At 39.0% G+C, this 20,962-nt stretch overlaps 1 protein-coding gene across 1 annotated transcript in view; it reads left to right on the forward strand.

The window, feature by feature from the left end:
* LOC309562207 (complement factor H-like) overlaps positions 1-20,962 on the forward strand; it is a gene marked incomplete at its 3' end in the record, with an annotated part of 190,196 nt that overhangs the window by 77,646 nt on the left and 91,588 nt on the right. Inside the window, exon 5 of the mRNA XM_082266326.1 lies at positions 8,434-8,622. Within this exon, the coding sequence (XP_082122452.1) occupies positions 8,434-8,622 (189 nt within the window). The remainder of the gene's footprint in view (positions 1-8,433; positions 8,623-20,962) is intronic.

Raw genomic sequence — 20,962 nt, forward strand, 5'->3', positions numbered from 1 at the left:
TTAAAATCATTTGGGATTAATTATTATGGCTTCCTTTTTTAACCATCTCTTTGTTCAATCTTGGACAATTGCGATACATTGTCTCACTTCAGGGAGATCCTCTTCTCCAGCCTGTTAACTCCCGGGGTTGCGATGCGGCATTCTGCCGCTCCCTCCCCCACTCCGCCTCTGTCATTATCCGGGGTGTGGGTGGGGCGCGTCATAGCACGCATCGGCGCCATGTTCGGCTGCTCCACCCCCTTCCCCTTGTGGCATTGGGTTGCTGGGGCAACCTGCTTTTTCCAATCTGACGCCTGGCTGGGTGGGCATGTCCCGTCCCCGACGCTATGCGCCGGATATGAGGTCATACCTCCCGACCATATAACGGCGTCCCCACATGGCGTTGGCGGTTATCTTTGCCATTGTCGGAAGGGGTTTGAGTTGAGGAGCTGGGACGAGTTAGGACGCTTATTGTCCTCTGTGGGTAACGTTTTATCTGCATTCACTTGCACAAATTTTCTCTTCTCTCTATTGCACCAAGTTCTAGGTAATATATTTGATGACACTTTCTCACGTTATTCCTTGGTTTATTCACTGTTTACTAACCTATGGCTGGTACAATATATCTCACTCTCGTTCTCTCTTTTTCTTCTCACGACTTATAGGGTGCTTATTCCCCTTTTATACAGCACCCTCTATTCATTAGTCACATTAAGGGTATCTTCGCTCTCACATTCCTACTTCTTACTATCCCAGTGACACCTGGCTATTTTGGTCTCACCTTTTTTCCATCTTCACACACTGTGGTTTCTTTGGTATTCTAGCAGATCTTTCTGATGCCCCTGTTTGGGTATACTTGATCATATTCATTATGATATATATTCCTCATTTATCTCTTATTTGAGCATATCTAATCTTTATATTATTACCACGAAATATGATGAATACATGGGCAATTATGAGAATATATATACATCAACAATTATCGTTATTTTCCTAGATCGATCTGGTCATGAATCTTTCTCCATCACCACCGAATTCTGGGATATACCGTCCTCTCTCCCTTTGGGATAATTCCATGTATTCCCTGCATCTCCTCCTCCCCACGCACCGACCTCGGCCATTTTATCCGCCTCAGCCCCGGGTTAGACATCGCTGGGTCCAGCTGACCTCCCTGTTGGTTGGAACTTTTTTATTTTTGTTTCTGGCTACCTCAGTAAGTGGCTTTTATCTTTATTTACTTTGGAGCAATGGATATATATTATGCCCATATATATATGCTATATCTCACTGTCAATTTATATTAACAGACCCAGATTTTCAAACTAGCTCCTGATGAGTGGACATTGAACCACGAAACGCGTAGAGCCTCTAAATAATACGAAGAAAACCCTAACATTTGAAGACTGAGTTACATGGTGTCTAATTATTTATTTATACAGTGTTTTGATGAATTATGTGGCTATTGATGGACCACTATATATGTATTGTATTTTATGAATTCCAATACCTCATGTTCAATTTTTATATGTGGAATATTTTATTCATTTACAATGTACGTTATGTATTATGTAATAAACTATTCTTTTTGAGATTGCATATTACCTTTAATATTTACTAATAACTGTCCTCATTTAAAGTCCCACAAACCTTGCTCTTTGTTTCTATGTATACCAGGGATGGAGGTTCAGTTATTTAGTTATACCTCAGATCATGTTCCCCCTTCCCCTTTCCCTTCTCTAACGCCCATTTGTAAACGCGTGCTGATTACTGCTGATGATGTTGTTGTCTTTAGCAAACTCTACGATATAGTCCCTTATCATCCCCTCCAGAAGTTTAAGTACTATTGATGTCAAACTGACAGGCCTATAATTTCCCGGGATATGCCTCTGACCCTTTTTGAATATCGGAATCACGTTAGCCTTCCTCCAATCCCCTGGTACATCTCCTGTCCTAATACTGGTACATCTCCTGTCCTAATACTGAAAGAGTACCTCTTTCCTGCAAAAGCTTATTCTACTAGTGTCAGGATTCAGCAGCAGCTAGGGAGACCAGACACCTGTTGCTACCATGGAAACTGAGACCAAACAATGTATATATCATTAAAGTGAGATTTATTTACAGTGAAATACACCAACAAGCATACACTGCAAACAGTGAACATTGGAAACTCCAGCAAACAAGAACCAACCTCAAAGACAAAAATAACAAATGAACCGACTATCTACAAATATATACAATATAAGGGACACGGGTAACAGGGAATACAGGGATGCAAGGAAGGGGGGAATCATGACTGGGTACTAGGGCAAAGAGCAGGAGCAAGGCAGAGGGGTACAGGATTGAAATGGCTATGTATAAGGATCACAGGAACAAGGCTCTGGCATCAAGGAGGCAATTAAAATAGTGACACCCTGGGGAAAGGGAGGAACAGTCTTAAATAGCCACCTGGAAGCTGAACACAGGCTTAACTGATTATTACAGCCTGCTGACTTCAGGGAGACACCTGCTGGTGGACACTGGAACTGCAGCAATCAGCCCAGAGCAGCACAGTGCCACCAGCAGGTGAACACTTTGAGTTGTCAGCACTTTTTGGGCATTTCAAAGTCAAGCTTTTGTTTCAGTGCTTCCAAGTGGTCTTTTCATACATTGAATGCAAAAAATTATAAAGGTATGGCGCTCAACAAAAAATGAATCACAATAAAATTTAAAATTTAAATGAAACCACAAATGTACTGATAGTGAGTGTGTCAAACTTAAGTGAACAATCAAATAAGAGTGACAATATATAAATCAAGTCTCTGGTGCTAAAAAACATCAAAATGATAGTCCAAATGACAGAAGCTGATGGAAAATCATGGACTTGATAGGAGTGTATTCCTTAACCGCTTGCCGATCGCCACAAGTACATATACTGCGGCGGTCAGCCCTGTGCAGGCAAAGTGACGTACTGGTACGTCACTATCCTGTGAGCCAATAGGGGGCGAGCGCGCGCCGCCTGAGGCGCACCCCCGCTCGTTCACGGACACCTCAGCGTGAGTGACCGGCGGACCCAATGTCCACCGGTCACTCGTGATCGTCAGTTACAGAGAGAGAAAGGCAGGCGGCTAATGTAAACAAAGCCGCCTGTCTTTCTCCCCTGTGTAACAGCAGAGATCATACGGTCCTGCTATGTAGGACCGTAGATCTCTGCTGTTACATAAAAAGCCACATCCCTGCACAGTAAGAAGCACGCCCCTAGGGACACACTTAACCCCTCCTTCCCCAATAAAGTTAACCCCTTCCCTGCCAGTGTAATTTTTACAGTAACAGTGCATATGTATAGCACTGATTACTGTAGTAATGTCACTGGTAACCCCAAAAGTGTCAAAAATGTCAGTCAAGGGTCCGATCTGTGCGCCGCAATGTCGCAGTCCCGCAAAAAAATTTGCAGATCGCCGCCATTACTCGTTAAAAAAAAAAAAAACAACAAAAATGACAAAAATCTTTCCCTTAGTAAATGCAATAACTTTTGCGCAAACCAATCAAAATACGCTTATTGCAATTTTTTTTACCAAACATATGTAGCAGAAAACAAATTGGCCAAAAATGTTAAATTTTGATTTTTACATTTTTTTGGGGTGGAATTTCATATAAAAAAATGTGAAAAATATTGTTATTTTTGCAAAATTGTCGCTCTTTTTTTGTTTATAGCGCATGATCAAAAAATCGCAGAGGTGATCAAATACCACCAAAAGAAAGCTCTGTTTGTGGGGGAAAAAAGAACGTCAAATTAGTTTAGGTACAGCGTCGCACGACCGCGCAATTGTCCGTTAAATTCACGCAGTGCCGAATCGCAAAATAGGGCCTGGTCAGGAAGGGGGTAAAATCTTCCGGGGCTCAAGTGGTTAAAGCCTCCACCTCCACACGTTCACCCAGTGCAAGCAAATATAACTGCTTACCAGAAATATAGGACCCCTTGATTATAGGGGGTCATTAGAGCATATTTCTTTTCCGCATGTGATTCGACCAGACCATACATCAATAGTAAATGGCACTGCTACAGGATTTATAATTTTTGTTCAGCCAGCCTTGTGATCCAGGCACCCCTGCCAAAGCCAGGTTGATGACCTCCTTCACTGATATCCACTGCAGTTTAAGAAAACTTACCACCTCCTCCTTCACCACCAGGATGGGCAGCTGCAGGAACACAGTGAACACCTTTTTTTTTTCATACATTGACTAAACTTTTACCTGGTGGATGCCTCTGCTTATGCCAGGTTTGGGTACAAAGAGGAAAATCGATATATAGTGTCTGAAAAAACCTCGTCTCACCTTTGTCTCAACTTGAGAGCAATTAAACACCTTTTTTTTTTTTTTCATTTTCAAAGCTGTGTGGAAAAATGAAGCTGAATGATTGCTATGGGTAATGGTACCACTTTAGAAAGAACTTGTCTCAGTCACATTTTATTAATTACCCCAAAAGTGGTTCAGGAGCTCTGGGAGCTGCCAATAGTTATGCTTCTTTCCTGTTGGGCCTATTAGCCAGTGTTGCCATGTTGTCTACACTTCTATTGGGCTGCTTTTTGGACTCCCTATTTGTCTAAAGACCACCACACACATTATAACCTGATTGTACAAAGTCTTTTATATCTACCAACTACTATATAGTACAAGGGCCTTCCTGATTAGAATTGATTGGACAGATTAGTTAGGTCCTCATAATCTATAGCTTTGGTAAATCAAAAATTGATTTATGTATATGTGGTGTGGGGTGCGCTAAACAACAAATAAATAATGAATATATAACATATATCTATGTGTGAACCAAATCAACAAAAGTAAATATATAACATATATCAATCTGTGAAGCCAATTAATAATGCAAATCAATTGGTGCATAAACATAAAAGTTCATAAGTGTCCATAAATATTGTGCAAGTGAGTAGAATGGTATTCTATCCAAATAATACGTGTATCCACCACCGAGTGAAATTCATCCTTACCAAACGGAAATAAATAATGTGCAACTATATTTTCTTGTGCTGAAAAAATATCCAATCTCCTTGTGAACAAACACCACGTGTAAATCACCAAGAATTAGCCTCTTACCAGATGGTAATAGGTATGCACTTGTTCAGTGAAACCACCGCCTTGCTTCCTCTTTAAAATCCTGAAGTGGGATGTAGAACCGCTCTACCTTTCTTTCTCCACTAGATAGCAACGAGTACCAGCAAGAAACACAGCCTCATCCTTCTTTACAAGCTCACAAAACCACCGTGTATTAAAGGAAAAAAGAGGACTAATAGTGTATTACCCTTGAGATTTATTCAAAAAACAGTTGATAATGCACTTACAATTAGATGTCTTGTATTCAGCATAAACATAGGCATACGAATTCCTGCAAAGGCTTGCGGCCGGCTGCAGCACGGACCGCAAGTTGTGTGTGACGTGTGCGCCTCCTAATCTGACCGGTTTCTTCCCATAGGACTTCTACTGAGACAGGTCTGAGAAGTCCTATGGGAAGAAACCGGTCAGATTAGGAGGCGCACACGTCACACACAACTTGCGGTCCGTGCTGCAGCCGGCCGCAAGCCTTTGCAGGAATTCGTATGCCTATGTTTATGCTGAATACAAGACATCTAATTGTAAGTGCATTATCAACTGTTTTTTGAATAAATCTCAAGGGTAATACACTATAAGTCCTCTTTTTTCCTTTAATACACAGTGGTTTTGTGAGCTTGTAAAGAAGGATGAGGCTGTGTTTCTTGCTGGTACTCGTTGCTATCTAGTGGAGAAAGAAAGGTAGAGCGGTTCTACATCCCACTTCAGGATTTTAAAGAGGAAGCAAGGCGGTGGTTTCACTGAACAAGTGCATACCTATTACCATCTGGTAAGAGGCTAATTCTTGGTGATTTACACGTGGTGTTTGTTCACAAGGAGATTGGATATTTTTTCAGCACAAGAAAATATAGTTGCACCTTATTTATTTCCGTTTGGTAAGGATTAATTTCACTCGGTGGTGGATACACGTATTATTTGGATAGAATACCATTCTACTCACTTGCACAATATTTATGGACACTTATGAACTTTTATGTTTATGCACCAATTGATTTGCATTATTAATTGGCTTCACAGATTGATATATGTTATATATTTACTTTTGTTGATTTGGTTCACACATAGATATATGTTATATATTCATTATTTATTTGTTGTTTAGCGCACCCCACACCACATATACATTTATCTATATTCAAAAGCACTGAATACCGGGAGCAGCTTCAACACACTATCAGCGCACCAATCCCCCCTGACAAAAATCAAAAATTGATTGTTTAAAAATTGTACAGTCAGATTGTAACATATATGGTGACCTATAGAATCAAATATCCCACAAAAGATTTACAGAAAATTGGATTTTTGCATTCACAATAAAACCCTTTTTCGAGAAATTCATGTGGGACGCAGGCCCTGTCACTCTTGCACTTACAGCCCTTGCTTTTGGTGCTGTTTGCTACAAAATGCAGCATGTTGGACATCAGAGAGTTTTTGTTTACTAGTGTATAACCCAGTTGTCTAAAAATTCTGCATCCCTCAATGGACTTTAAAAAAAGGATTTAAATGCATGTACAAAAATCCTATTTTTGGTGATGTGATAAGGTTGTTGATATTCTTGTTTAGTTTGAGCACATGTGTCTGAATGGGGGTATATTTATGACCTGACTCGAATAAGACAGGGAAGTATCTCAGGATGCTTTGCGAGATCGCATGTAATTCGGAGCGCACTGCTCCTTCATTACATGCGATCTCATGTGCGTATGCGAGTTCAGCCATACACTTTGTATGGCTGAATTCGCAGCGCATCCACAGCAAACTCGCACATGAGGCTTTTTTTGAGTCGCATCAGAATCGGATCGCACAGTGGTTCACACTAGTGCGATCCGATTCTGTGCGAACTTGCAGATCGCACTGCGATATGCGATCGCAACTGGGGGTGTCGTTAACTTTTAATTGACACCCCCTGCGTATCGCATATGGCAGTGTGAACTGCCAGATGTGCGGATGCGATGCGGGAATACGCTGCATATTCGCAGCGTTCCCGCATCGCATAAGTGTGAACCGGCACTATTTTGTCTAGGCACTGGTCCACAAATGTTTTTGTTTGTTTGTGTTTGATATAAAAACAGTACAAACTGTTGCACATTATTCAAACTATCATCTTGTGACTGAAATCACCTATATGACCCTAGCCTTGAGAAGTATGTAAATGTATTTCGTTTTCAATAACTATCATGACACTGTAAATGCAATAGTAGTTAAAGGTTGCTTGTTTAAAATACACCACTAGATGTCACAAGAGGAACATTATTGAATGCTCTGCCAATGCATCAGCTGTTAAGCAACATTTGTTGTAGATGTATTAGTTCTATTTTTTTTTTTTTTAGCATATTAACAGGTCACCTGCCAATTGTATCTTTATATAATTTGAATATTTAAATTGTTTTTTTTTACATTACATTTATATGTAAATATTTTTGAATCCTTTGATACTTCTAGAATCTTTAGTATTTTTGGCTGCTGATACAATTGACAAGTTACTACAGATGTATTCCTCTGACAAGATAAATGTTGTGTCTAATTGCTCCTGTGTACCTTCTAAACTTGAGAAAGGATGGGGATGCCCTTGTTTTTCTGTGTATTTTGATTGTCCCACTATTAAGTGAAATTAATAAATGTAAATGAATATTTAATAGTTGTATGGCATATTTTTCTTGCATGTATTATTTTAGCAATATATCAAGCCTGATACATTCAAGTACCTTGAGCACTGGATTTGTAAGCAGCACATACAGCTTACCCTTTGCCTCTATAAATAGTGAGATTATTCATCAAATTAAAAAGTTTTCAAGGATTCAGTCCACACAGCAGAGTATGTTTTAGGGCTTTTATTCATAGAAAATGTCTAAGTAGTGCAGTGTTCTGCCATTGCAAGGGTTGGTTGGCATTACAATGAACTTGACTGTCTCTTGGTCATCTGGCTATAACACACAGTTCTGTCTACTTCCTCCTCAAGATAGTGCTGCCTTAGGCCGGCCATAGATGGATCAAAATTGAACCTGAACTTCGATCCATCTATGAGAATGCTGCTTGTTTCAAGGTTGGTCTACCGATTGACTTCAGTACAACCAGCCTGTCCATTTTTTATTTATTTTTTAATGCGATCACTGCCAGCGACTATAGCTGCATGTTTTTTCCACTTTCAGAGTAATGAAAGCAAATTGTCAACATGTCCGACTAGCATTTTTAGGAGTAGAAGTCTGCAATGGTGATCTCCGTGTGTCTCCTATGACAGGTTTACTTTAACGTTATCATAACATGTTAACAACTGGCAAACTATACTTTTTGTTATAGAAAAATGTGTATAAGTGTCATAAATAATTAATCAGTTTTGTTTCTTTGTCTTTTCAGTTAGATTTTGTCCACCAGTTCAAGTTGACAACAATGTAAATCTTTTAACTACTTCATATGAAGAAGAGTATTCTGTCGGCCAAGTAATACGATTTGAATGTAAAAATGCTAACCAGAAACTAAATGGTGCCTCTGAGATTTTCTGTACATCTGAAGGAGACTGGAATGCACCACCACCAACATGTGAAGGTAACAATACTGTGTAGATCAGCATATATCCAATATAAAATAGTTTTAACCATACCAATGAGGACAACAAACACCACTGTTCCTGTTATTCTCAAAATGAGAATGAATTACACCAGTCTTTTCTAGAGGTGTTTTGGGACATTTTGTACTGATTCTGAAGTGGTGGTGCTAGCTCAAAAAATAGTTGTTTAAACCGGAGCTCCACCGAAAAGGAAATTTCCACTTTTATGGTCTCTTCCCTGACTCCTGTTTGTGAAATGGAGCTTATAGGGAGGAGGGGGAGAGCGGGTACCCAATTTTTACCCGTTCCCACTTCTGTTCCGTTGCCTTAGGTGATCGGAAGCGGAAGTTCTCCTTCACCCCCACCCCTGAAGTCTTCTGGGACACATGACAGGTTCCAGAAGACTTCGGGACCAGTCACAGAGCACAGTGCCACTCACCCATGCACAGTGGGCACCCAGCTACAGAGATCCACTGCTCAGGTGGGAGAATCTGTTCACAGGACAACTATTAGTCGTGCACTCAACAAATCTGCCCTTTATGGAAGAGTGGCAAGAAGAAAGCCATTGTTAAAAGAAAGCCATAGGAAGTCCCGTTTGCAGTTTGCAAGAAGCCATGTGGGGGACACAGCAAACATGTGGAAGAAGGTGCTCTGGTCAGATAAGACCAAAATTGAACTTTTTAGCCTAAAAGCAAAATGCTATGTGTGGCGGAAAACTAACACTGCACATTACACTGAACACTCGATCAGGGTGGCAGCATTATGTTGTGGGGATCCTTTTCTTCAGCAGGGACAGGGAAGCTGGTCAGAGTTGATGGGAAGATGGATAAAGCCAAGTGCAGGGCAATCTTAGAAGAAAACTGGTTAGTCTGCAAAAGACTTGAGACTGGGGTGGAGGTTCACCTTCCAGTAGGACAGCAACCCTAAACATACAAACCAGAGCTACAGTGGAATGGTTTAGATGAAAGCAGATCCATGTGTTAGAATGGCCCAGTCAAAGCCCAGACCTAAATCCAATTGAGAATCTGTGGCAAGACTTTAAAATTGCCGTTCACAGATGCTCTCCATCCAATCTGACAGGGCATGAGCTATTTTGCAAAAAAAAAATAGGAAAAAAATGTCACTCTCTAGATGTGCATATATGGCAGAGACATACCTAAAAAGACTTGCAGCTGTAATTGCAGCAGCAGGTGGTTCTACAAAGTATTGACTCAGGGGGGCTGAATACAAATGCATGCCACACTTTTCTGATATGTATTTGTAAAATATTTTGAAATGAATTTATCATTTTCCTTCCACTTGACAATTATGTGCTACTTCACATAAAATCCCAATAAAATAATTTACTTTTTGCTTGTAACATGAGGAAATGTGGAAAATGTCCAGGGGTATGAATATCTTTTCAAGGCTCTGTATGGCTGCAGTGTTGTACTATACTGCTTATCCGTTTTTTTTTTTGTTTTTTTTTTTTGTTTATTTTTTAATGGTTGTAAGTAAAAACAATATGTGTAAATGCACAAAAATGCCGATGTGTTTCGGGATCTCTATCCTCCACATCAGGGCTAAAAACTGGAAAATAAAACTATGAAAATAAGTTCAACCGAAAAGGGAATATTTTTAAAAAATTTTTATCCGAAACTTGATTTTCTAGTAGCTGATCTGTTACTGCATAAGCAGTATGTAAGTTGTACAAGAAATGTTTTCATTGCAAGTATGCTTGCTGATAGGACCAAAGAGCATGCACAATTAAAGAAAAAAGCTAAGGCAGTATAAAGTAAGTAAGAAATAAATTGCAAATAAAAAAAAAAATATATAGCATATACAATTGTGACACAAGTCATATTTTAATTTAATGTTATTAAAAATGACCTTTCCTTTTTAATCTGCAGCTCTGTACTTTTCTGTAAAGTGCAAAACAATATGGCTACCTGGAGGTGTTCTGTACACAGAATGTTTACAGAACAACCCCCAGAAACATAATTTCCTGCTTGTGTGATTGGCTCATTGGTTTTCCCAGAAGTCTAAATTAAGATACAAGTCCTATTTTTGGCATCCCCTGAAACAAAAATTTAATTTTTGGTAAGATACTCCCAATAGGAAATAAGGGATGCAGACCAAGCCACTTTCCTCATTAGAGCCCTGATTCTGCAGCAGCTGGTTGGTAATTATGAAACCACTCCCATTAGACTCACTTGGCACAGAGGAACAAACAGTGATTTCTTCAGAATAACAAAAGGTAGTAATCTGCAGCAAAGTTTGTTAAAATCCTTGTAATGTGCACAGATCAAGATCACTCAGAGAGGATTTTTTTTTTTCTCAACTAAGTGGAGTTATGCTTTAAAATTCTGTTACCATACATTGGGTTTACCATTATCATTACCAATATAAACAAACATTAAAGTGGTTGAGACTATTCCATCTCAGTGGATAGATCAGTAATATGCATTACAACGGGGGGGGGGGGGGGGCGTAAGGATAGTGGGACTTTAAATAAGATAGGTTGCTAATACAAATATCCAAATGAAAATAAAGTAGTCTCAAAATATTAATTTATTTCTTGCTGCACACGGTAAAATCGATCATGCAGCAATAATCAATAAATAAAATAAATAAATATCACATATTCACAGTACAAATACAGACGATACAGATATGGACATACAAGAGGTATTGGAGGAAATATCTTGCTAGGCATATACACATAAATAGATATATAATAGCAGATAAAAATATCATACAAAGGCATATATATGCCTGGGCTAAGGGTGGGGCTGTCACTCTGAGCATCATGTTAAGCCCAGCCTGTGATCTGTGGGTGGATCACTAGGTCTGGGCTGCTATTCCATCTCTGGTCGCTGGGGGTGTACTCTGTGGTGAGTGGCTCCCCCCCCCCCCCCCCCGTTGTATATAACATTAGGGATGGAGGTGGTTGCTGTGATGCCTCATATCATTTATTGTTTACAGATCAGTAATATGCACTTGCCTTTTTATATTAACAATTAATAACTAAGACAATTATGTAGATTTTAACTATGATAATAACCTAAGATATTGTCAAATATACTCTTTTTTTTACTGAAAAAGTCTCACTCTGTTTGGTTTAATTTCTTTTTGAGGGTTTAATAAGGTTTTTGAATAATTTGTAATATTCCTTTGAAAAGCCATCTGGACCTGGCAACTTGCCATTTGGCAGAGTCAAACATGTTGGCAATCTTGGAGGACATAATGGGGGGGGGTTTAGTCAAGACAGTTGTTCACTAGATACCACATAAAGTTGCAACTTAGCTAGGAAGCCTGCAATATCTGAAGGTTGTGGGATCTGGACATAGTGTTTGAAATTATAGAAGGAACCATAGTACTCTGCAAAAGAGTCTGCAATGTCCTGTAGATTTGGAATGTTGTGTTTGGTGAGGGGGTGGATTCTTGTCTCTCTTGTCATTAGCATAAGATTGGAGCATGAGATGGATGGGAAAATGTATCCTATTGTTCACTTAGTAACCGCCTTAGCTCAAGCCTGAGTTTGGAAAGAATAGACAACTGAGCAGAGTCAGGATTGATTGTATTTTTAGTTTATAGGTTGTAAATATCAGAAAGAATAGTGTTAAGAGAGAGGTTGTGTTGTTTTTTTTAACCTACACACTAAGCTGTAAGAGTTTGCCTCTCATATTCTGTATGCCTTATGGGCATTCCATAGAAGGAATGGATCTGAGACTGAGAGGTGAAGTACTCTGAGATGCTGGGAAAGCAAAGTAGCGTATCAAGGAGTTTTCATAACCTTAGTAGTACAGCACCATAAATATACAGGAGTACAAGTATCCATCTCCTTCACTGGTATAGTTATGGTGGCATGGTCCAACAAAGCGACAGGTGACAAAGCGACACGTGAATACAAATTGTCCCTGAAAGAAAAAAAAGTTGAAGCATTTTTCCATGGCATTGCCAGACATTGGACATCCTCTGCATTGAGGAAAATGCATAGTGGGTGGGAGAAATGGTATCCAGCGGTGGGCATACAATGAAGTTAAAATCATTAGAGGGAACAAGATTGCCCCATTTAGTTGATGTTTTCCGAAAGAGCTTATGAAGAAAATCGATCTGGTGGGAGTTAGGGTTGTGTAGGTTTAATTATGTGTACAGTTTAGTGTTGATCTTGCAGACAAGAATTAAAAATAGACTGTCAGGATCCAGTCACTTTGAGTGAATGAGATGGAGTTCTTGAGTGCAAATAAAACCTTTCTTTTTTAGAAGGTGCACAGGCAAGACAAATGTGTGGAAAGTCTCTGTGGCAACATTTAAGGGAAGTATTGAGTTGAAATTGAGTTGAAAATGTGTCTCCTACTTGCAGAGGATATCAACATGAAGTTTACAGGCCTCCTGTCACAATGACAAACTTTGGGCTGGCTGGTTCAGCCCATGTGCTTTGAGAGAAATAATTGTAAACCCCATGCTAAAGCGGGAAGTCCATTAAACAGCAATATCCTACTTTGGCCAACCAAACAGGAAGACTAAAATTATTTGCAGGGAAGCAGCCTGTTGTACAAAAGTTTGCTACCAGAAGGTATCTGGATGAGTAATGCAGATTCAAGCTGTAGGAGAAACAAGAGAAAAAACTCAACAACATATTGAGAAAGTCCAAGTCCTGAATATTGACCTAGGTGCAAGAAGCAACACGCAAACAAGCAAAAAAATGAGGAATTCTTTCTAGAAACAGTGAGGACTGCAGAAAAGATTGGAGAAGAGACTAAGATGGTGTTTACTCTCTTTGATGGAGAAAAAACAGCAATCTGGAGTAGTATTGAAGAAGTTACAGCCCTCCTTGTAAGGATTTATTATTTTGACGTTTCTGGGTGACCACTTGCCAAAAAGAGGAGATCATGGATGGTGGTTTGGACATAGTGATAGAGGACAGAGGTTCTGGAAGTAGATTGCATCCTTGAAGGAGCTGAAGTCCATCGTCCACTGTGATAGAGGAGAGGGTACCATTATGCTTGTGAATAAGCTTGGAGGGGTACCCCAATTGATCCAGAATTTTGTGATTTCCCAGGGCCTTGGTAATAGTCATGAGATTTATGGTGTGATTCAGGGTGTGCTGCACCTGCAGCTTCGAGTAGTGATCCAGAAGTTGATCTGTTTTTCAGAAACCATCCAGCACTCTCTCCTTCACGTGATAGAAATGAACCCACAAAAGTAGTTCATGTGGGATGTTAGCAGAGAGGTGGGGAGGTTTGGGGATTTGATGTAATCGATAGTGAGTTCAGCTGCCGGAAGAGATGGAAAGATGGACAGGAAAAGTTCCTGTATATGCTGTTGCAATTGAGTGATTTGAATAGTTTCTGGAATGCCACAAATGTTTGGGATATTGTGCCGAATTTGAATTTTTTTATGTCACATGGAATTTGTGCAGCAGTCTTTAAAATGCTTTTTTATGTGGAAAAAATACATTTTAATGAATAAAAAAAAAAAACACAGTATATAACCCATTTTTTGTAAGGTATAAAAGATGATGTTACACAGAGTAAATAGATTAGAAACATATCATACTTTAAAATTGTGCAAGCCAAACTACAGTACTTAAAAATCTCCATAGACGTCACTCTAAAAATGTTTACAGGTTACCAGTTTAGAGTTAGAGGAGGCCTAGTGCTAGAATTATTGCTCACTGTGATGTTCGTGGCAATACTTCACATGTATGGTCAGAACACCATTTACATATATGGGCATGACCTACGTATGCAATCGCTTCTGTGCGTGAGTACGGGGGGATGGGGGTGTTTTGAAAATGTTTTTTTATTTAGTTTTTTACACTTTTTTTTATTTTTACACTGTCCCTTTAAATTTTTTGATCACTTTTATTGTGGTCACAAGAAATGTAAACATCTTTTAATGACAAGAATAAAGCATGATAGGTCCTCTTTATGGAGAGATTCTGGGTCAATAAGACTCCACATCTCTCCTCTACAATGGAAAGCATTAGATTAACAAAAAAAATAATCTAATGCTTAACCACTTGCCTACAGTGCACTTTCACCCCCTTCCTGCCCAGACCGATTTTCAGCTTTCAGCGCTCTCACACTTTGAATGACAATTACTCAGTCATGCAACACTGTACCCATAAAAAAATTGTGTCCTTTTCTTCACACAAATAGAGCTTTCTTTTGATGGTATTTAATCACTACTGGGTTTTTTATTTTTTGTGCTATAAATAAAAAAGCCTGAAAATATTGTGAAAAAACACATTTTTCTTTGTTTCTGTCATAAAATTTTGCAAATTAGTCATTTTTCTTCACAAATTTTGGCCAAAATTTATACTGCTACTTATCTTTGGTAAAAATAACCCAAATAAGTGTATGTTATTTGGTCTTTGTGAAAGTTCTAGAGTCCACAAGTTATGGCGCTAATCATTAAAAATTGACCTTACTTGATCACACCTGATGTACTGAAGGCCTATCTCATTTCTTGAGACACTAAAAAGTCAGGAAAGTACAACATTCCAATGTATTTAATAAGGGGCATGGTGAGTTTTTTGAAGTTGTAATTTTTTCTCACAATTCTTTGCAAAATTAAGATTTTTTTTTTTTTACAAATTGACGTATTAACAGGTTATTTCTCTCACACAGCATATATATACTTGCAACTACACCCCAAAACACATTCTACTACTCCTCCTGAGTATGGCGATACCACATGTGTGAGACTTTTTCACAGCCTGGCCACATACAGAGGCCTAACATCCAAGTAGCACCGTCCGGCATTCTAGGAGCATAAATTACACATATAATTTCCTGACAACCTATCGCACTTTTGAAGGCCCTGGAGCACCAGGACAATGTAAACCCCCATAAAATGACCCCATTTTGGAAAGCAAACGCCCCAACGTATAATTTTTGAGGCATAATGAGTCTTTTGAACGTGTAATTTTTTTTCCACAAGTTTTGGAAACTGTGGAAAGAAAATGAAAATGCATTTTTTTTTTTACACAAAGTTGTCAATTTATGAAATATTTCCAACACATAGCATGTACATAGCAAAAATTGCACCCCAAAACACATTCTGCTATTCCTCCTGAGTATGGCGATACCACATTAGGGATGACCGAACGGTTCGGGTCGACCATCGGTTCGACCCGAACATTGGCTGTTCGAGGTTCGGCCGAATTCCGAACTTTTTGCCCAAAAAGTTTGGAATTCGGCAACCAGAACCACCCAAAATGCAATGCTTCAGGAAATGGGCTTTAAAAGCCCGTGATTGGACCAGAACCATTAGCAAAAGCCAATTGAGGGGCAGGAGAATGCTAGGAATGTGATTGGAGTGACTAGGGGGTCCCTAGACCAATCATTAGTGAATACGCCCCCCAGTATATAAGATCGCCCCCGCCAAATTCCTAGCATTCTTGTACGGGACATGAAAGAGAGTGGAATGCTGTTCTGTTCTAATCTGCTACAAAGTGTTATTTAGCTATTTTTAGTGTGAGGAAAGGGATATCTAGTGTAGTTAGAGTGCTCCTTTTACACTTTAGTTAGCTTCAAAAATTTAGTTTCTGTAGGGAAAGTATGAAGTGTCAGGGGACCGTAGTGTAGTGTAGGGTTAACTGACAGTGACTGCTATGGAAGGGTGACAAAACCCCTCCATAGCAGGGTGACCGCTATAGAGAAATGATCATTTCTCTGAACTTCAGTTCAGGAATATGGCTTCTCACCAGCAAGCATTTTTTATGCTGCAGGGGCTGCCACTGTCAGTGCTTTTTTGAGGACATGTTTGATGTCAGACATGACATCTGAGCATGTGTATAGGGGGTATAGGAGTGGCCCTGTATGTGAAAGATAGCATTAAATCTAACCTAATACAAGTTGGTGAGGCCAACATAGAGTCAGTTTGGGTTACGTTGCAGTTTGCTAATCATGCAGTAACTCGTGTAGGTGGGATATATAGACCACCTGGTCAAGTCAAAGAACTAGATGATCTACTAGTTGAAGAAATAGCTAAAATGACAATGAAAGGAGAAGTTATCATTATGGGAGATTTCAATCTTCCAGATATAAACTGGAAAACCAAAATAGCAAGTTCTACCAGGAGTACAGATATTCTAAATTCCCTACTGGGGTTGTCTCTGCAACAAGTGGTTGAGGAGCCAACCCGGAGGGAGGCCATTTTGGATCTGGTATTCACAAATGGGGATTCGGTATATGATGTCATTGTAGGCGAAACCTTGGGATCCAGTGATCACCAGTCAGTGTGGTTTAATATAAGAACTGTGAAAGAGTCACACCACACAAAAACAAAAGTTTTAGATTTTAGAAAAACAGACTTTTCAAAAATGAAATTAGTCATAAATGAGTCCTTATCAGACTGGAACGGATTACATGGAGTCCAGGAGAAATGGGACTACTTAAAAGGTGCATTATTGAAGGCAACAGAAAATTGCATTAGACTTGTCAGTAAAAGCAAAAAAAGGAAGAGACCACTGTGGTACTCAGCAGAAGTGGCCCAAATCATTAAAAATAAAAAGCTAGCATTTTGTAATTATAAAAAAACCCAGAGCAATGAAGATAGGGAAATCTACAAGATTAGGCAGAAAAAGGCCAAGCAAGTTATAAGAACTTCTAAAGCGCAGGCAGAAGAAAAACTAGCTCAGTCTATGAAAAAGGGGGATAAGACATTCTTCAGATATATAAATGAAAAAAGGAAATTAAAACAAGGAATAACTAAATTAAAAACAAAGGACGGAAGGTACGTAGAAGAGAATAAAGGGCTAGCCGACTGCCTTAATGAATACTTCTGTTCAGTTTTTACAGAAGAAAAAGGAGAAGGACCTCCACTTGAAAGGATGACTAATGAATCGTTTGATGCATGTGTCTTTAAAGAGGAAGACGTTCTAAGATTGCTGTCTAAAGTGAAGACAAATAAGTCACAGGGTCCTGATGAGATACACCCAAAATTATTAAAAGAGCTTAGTGGTGAGCTGGCAAAACCATTAACAGATTTATTTAACCAATCATTAGTAACAGGAGTCGTCCCGGAAGATTGGAAATTGGCAAATGTCGTGCCCATTCACAAGAAAGGTAGTAGGGAGGAATCGAGCAACTATAGACCAGTGAGTCTGACATCAATAGTAGGCAAATTAATGGAAACCCTATTAAAGGATAGGATTGTGGAACATCTTAAATCCCATGGATTGCAAGATGAAAAACAACATGGGTTTACTTCAGGGAGATCATGTCAAACAAATCTTATAGATTTTTTTGACTGGGTGACTAAAATAATAGACGGTGGAGGTGCAGTAGACATTGCATATCTAGATTTTAGTAAGGCTTTTGACACTGTCCCACATAGAAGAATTATCAATAAACTGCAGTCATTGAGCATGGACTCCCATATTGTTGAGTGGATTAGGCAGTGGCTGAGTGACAGACAACAGAGGGTTGTAGTCAATGGAGAACATTCAGAACAAGGTCATGTTACCAGTGGGGTACCTCAGGGATCTGTACTGGGACCAATTTTGTTTAATATCTTCATAAGTGATATTGCAAAAGGCCTCGATGGTAAGGTTTGTCTTTTTGCTGATGACACAAAGATATGTAACAGGGTTGATGTTCCTGGAGGGAAACGCCAAATGGAAAAGGATTTAGGAAAACTAGAAGAATGGTCAGAACTCTGGCAACTGAAATTTAATGTGGATAAGTGCAAGATAATGCACCTGGGACGTAAAAACCCAAGGGCAGAATATAGAATATTTGACACAGTCCTGACCTCAGTATCTGAGGAAAGGGATTTAGGAGTAATTATTTCAGAAGACTTAAAGGTGGGAAGACAATGTAATAGAGCAGCACGAAATGCCAGCAGAATGCTTGGATGTATAGGGAGAGGTATAAGCTGTAGAAAGAGAGAAGTGCTTATGCCGCTGTACAGAACACTGGTGAGACCTCACTTGGAGTATTGTGCGCAGTACTGGAGGCCACATCTCCAGAAGGATATAGATACTCTAGAGAGAGTTCAGAGAAGAGCTACTAAACTAGTACATGGATTGCAGGAAAAAACTTACCAGGAAAGGTTAAAGGACCTTAACATGTATAGCTTGGAAGAAAGAAGAGACAGAGGGGATATGATAGAAACTTTTAAATACATAAAGGGAATCAACTTGGTAAAGGAGGAGAGCATATTTAAAAGAAGAAAAACTACCACAAGAGGACACAGTTTTAAATTAGAGGGGCAAAGGTTTAAAAGTAATATGAGGAAGTATTACTTTACTGAGAGAGTAGTGGATGCATGGAATAACCTTCCTGCAGAAGTGGTAGCTGCAAATACAGTGAAGGAGTTTAAGCATGCATGGGATAGGCATAAGGCTATCCTTCATATAGATAGGGCCAGGGACTATTCATAGGATTCAGATATATTGGGCAGACTATATGGGCCAAATAGTTCTTATCTGCCGAAACATTCTATGTTTCTATGTTTCTATGTATATATATACATAGATGTCTGTATATACACCCCTAGACATATATAGGTGTGATAGTAGCAGAAATAAATGCTCGTGCTAATTAAATCATTTACACAGATATATTTCTGCTACTATCACACCTATATATGTCTAGGTGTGTATATAAATATATGTATGTGTGTATATATACCACTATACACAAGTTCAGATGTTTTGCCTGCCTCAAAAGAACCCCAAAAAATGCCAAAAAAAACGCTAGCGTCAAAAAAAAAATGTCCAGGTGTGTTTTTGCTGGCATTTTTTGGGAGTTTTTGGAGGCAGGCAAAACATCAGAACTTGTGCACAGTACCACTATACACAAGTTCAGATGTTTTTCCTGACTGCAAAGAACCCCAAAAAATGCCAAAAAAAACGCTAGCGTCCAAAAAGAAAATGCCCAGGTGTGTTTTTGCTGGCAATGTTTGGGGGTTTTTGGAGGCAGGCAAAACATCAGAACTTGTGCACAGTACCACTATACACAAGTTCAGATGTTTTTCCTGACTGCAAAGAACCCCCAAAAATGCCTGCTATTAATATTAAATCGGCAGCGAAGCCATATTCCTGTGTTTAAAGTGTTCTAATACAAACAATCTTTTTTTTTCTGGTTCTGGACATGCTACAGAGCTGAAACTTCACATGCACACCCTTTAGACCCCCCAGATACGAAATCCAAAGTAAAAATCAAAAAATCTCTCTCTTTTTTTATTTTCAATAATTGGCTTTTTTATCAAAAATTACAATTTTTAAGAACTTTTTTTGTGTGATTTTGTGTCTGGGGGGTCTAAAAGGTGTACCTGTGAAGTTTCAGCTCTGTAGTATGTCCAGAACCAGAAAAAAAAGATCATATAGGTGTAAAAGGAGGGTCCCACATCCCTGTTCTACTGAAAAATTATATTTTTTTTCATGGTTCTGGACATGCTACAGAGCTGAAACTTCACATGCACACCTTTTAGACCCCCCAGATACTAAATCCAAAGTCAAAATCAAAAAATCTCTCTCTTTTTTTTATTTTCAATAATTTGCTTTTTTATCAAAAATGACAATTTTTAAGAACTTTTTTTGTGTGATTAATAGTTAATGGGGCATGACCCAGAACCCTAGGCACTTTTTAGGGGCATTTATTGGGTTTTAGGGCTTAGAAATGGTGTTTTTTGATTACCGAAGTTCGGGTCCCATTGATTTCAATGGGGTTCTAAAATCCGGGCCGAACTTTCGGGAAGTTCGGATGTTCTGGCCGAACCGAACTTTTCAAAAGTTCGATCATCCTTATATCACATGTGTAACACTTTTACACAGCCTAGCCACATACAGAGGCCTAACATCCAAGTAGCACTTTACACAAAGTTGTCCATTTATCCACTTTAAGACTGGGCCTATTTTTGACACTTGGTGTTTACAAGCTAAAATCATTTTTTTTGCTAGAAAACTACTTAGAACCCCCAAACATTATATATTTTTTTTTAGCAGAGACCCTAGAGAATAAAATGGAGATCGTTGCAATATTTTTTATCACACCCTATCTGCGCAGCAGTCTTCCAAATACAATTTTTTTGAAAAAAATTCACTTTTTTTAATTAAAAAATAAGAAAACAGTAAATTTAGCCCAATTTTTTTCCATAATGTGAAAGATAATGTTACGCCGAGTAATTAGATACCCACCATGTCATGCTTCAAAATTGCGCACGCTCACAGAATGGCGCCAGACATTGGTACTTAAAAATCCCCATAGGCAACATTTTAAAAATTTCTACAGGTTACCAGCTTAGAGTTACAGAGGAGGTCTAGGGCTCAAATTATTGCTCTCGCTCTAACAATCGCGGCAATACCTCACATGTGTGGTTTGAACACCGTTTACATACGTG

This window comes from Pelophylax lessonae (genome assembly GCF_965119305.1).
Source record: "Pelophylax lessonae genome assembly, chromosome: 8".
NCBI lineage: Eukaryota > Metazoa > Chordata > Amphibia > Anura > Ranidae > Pelophylax > Pelophylax lessonae.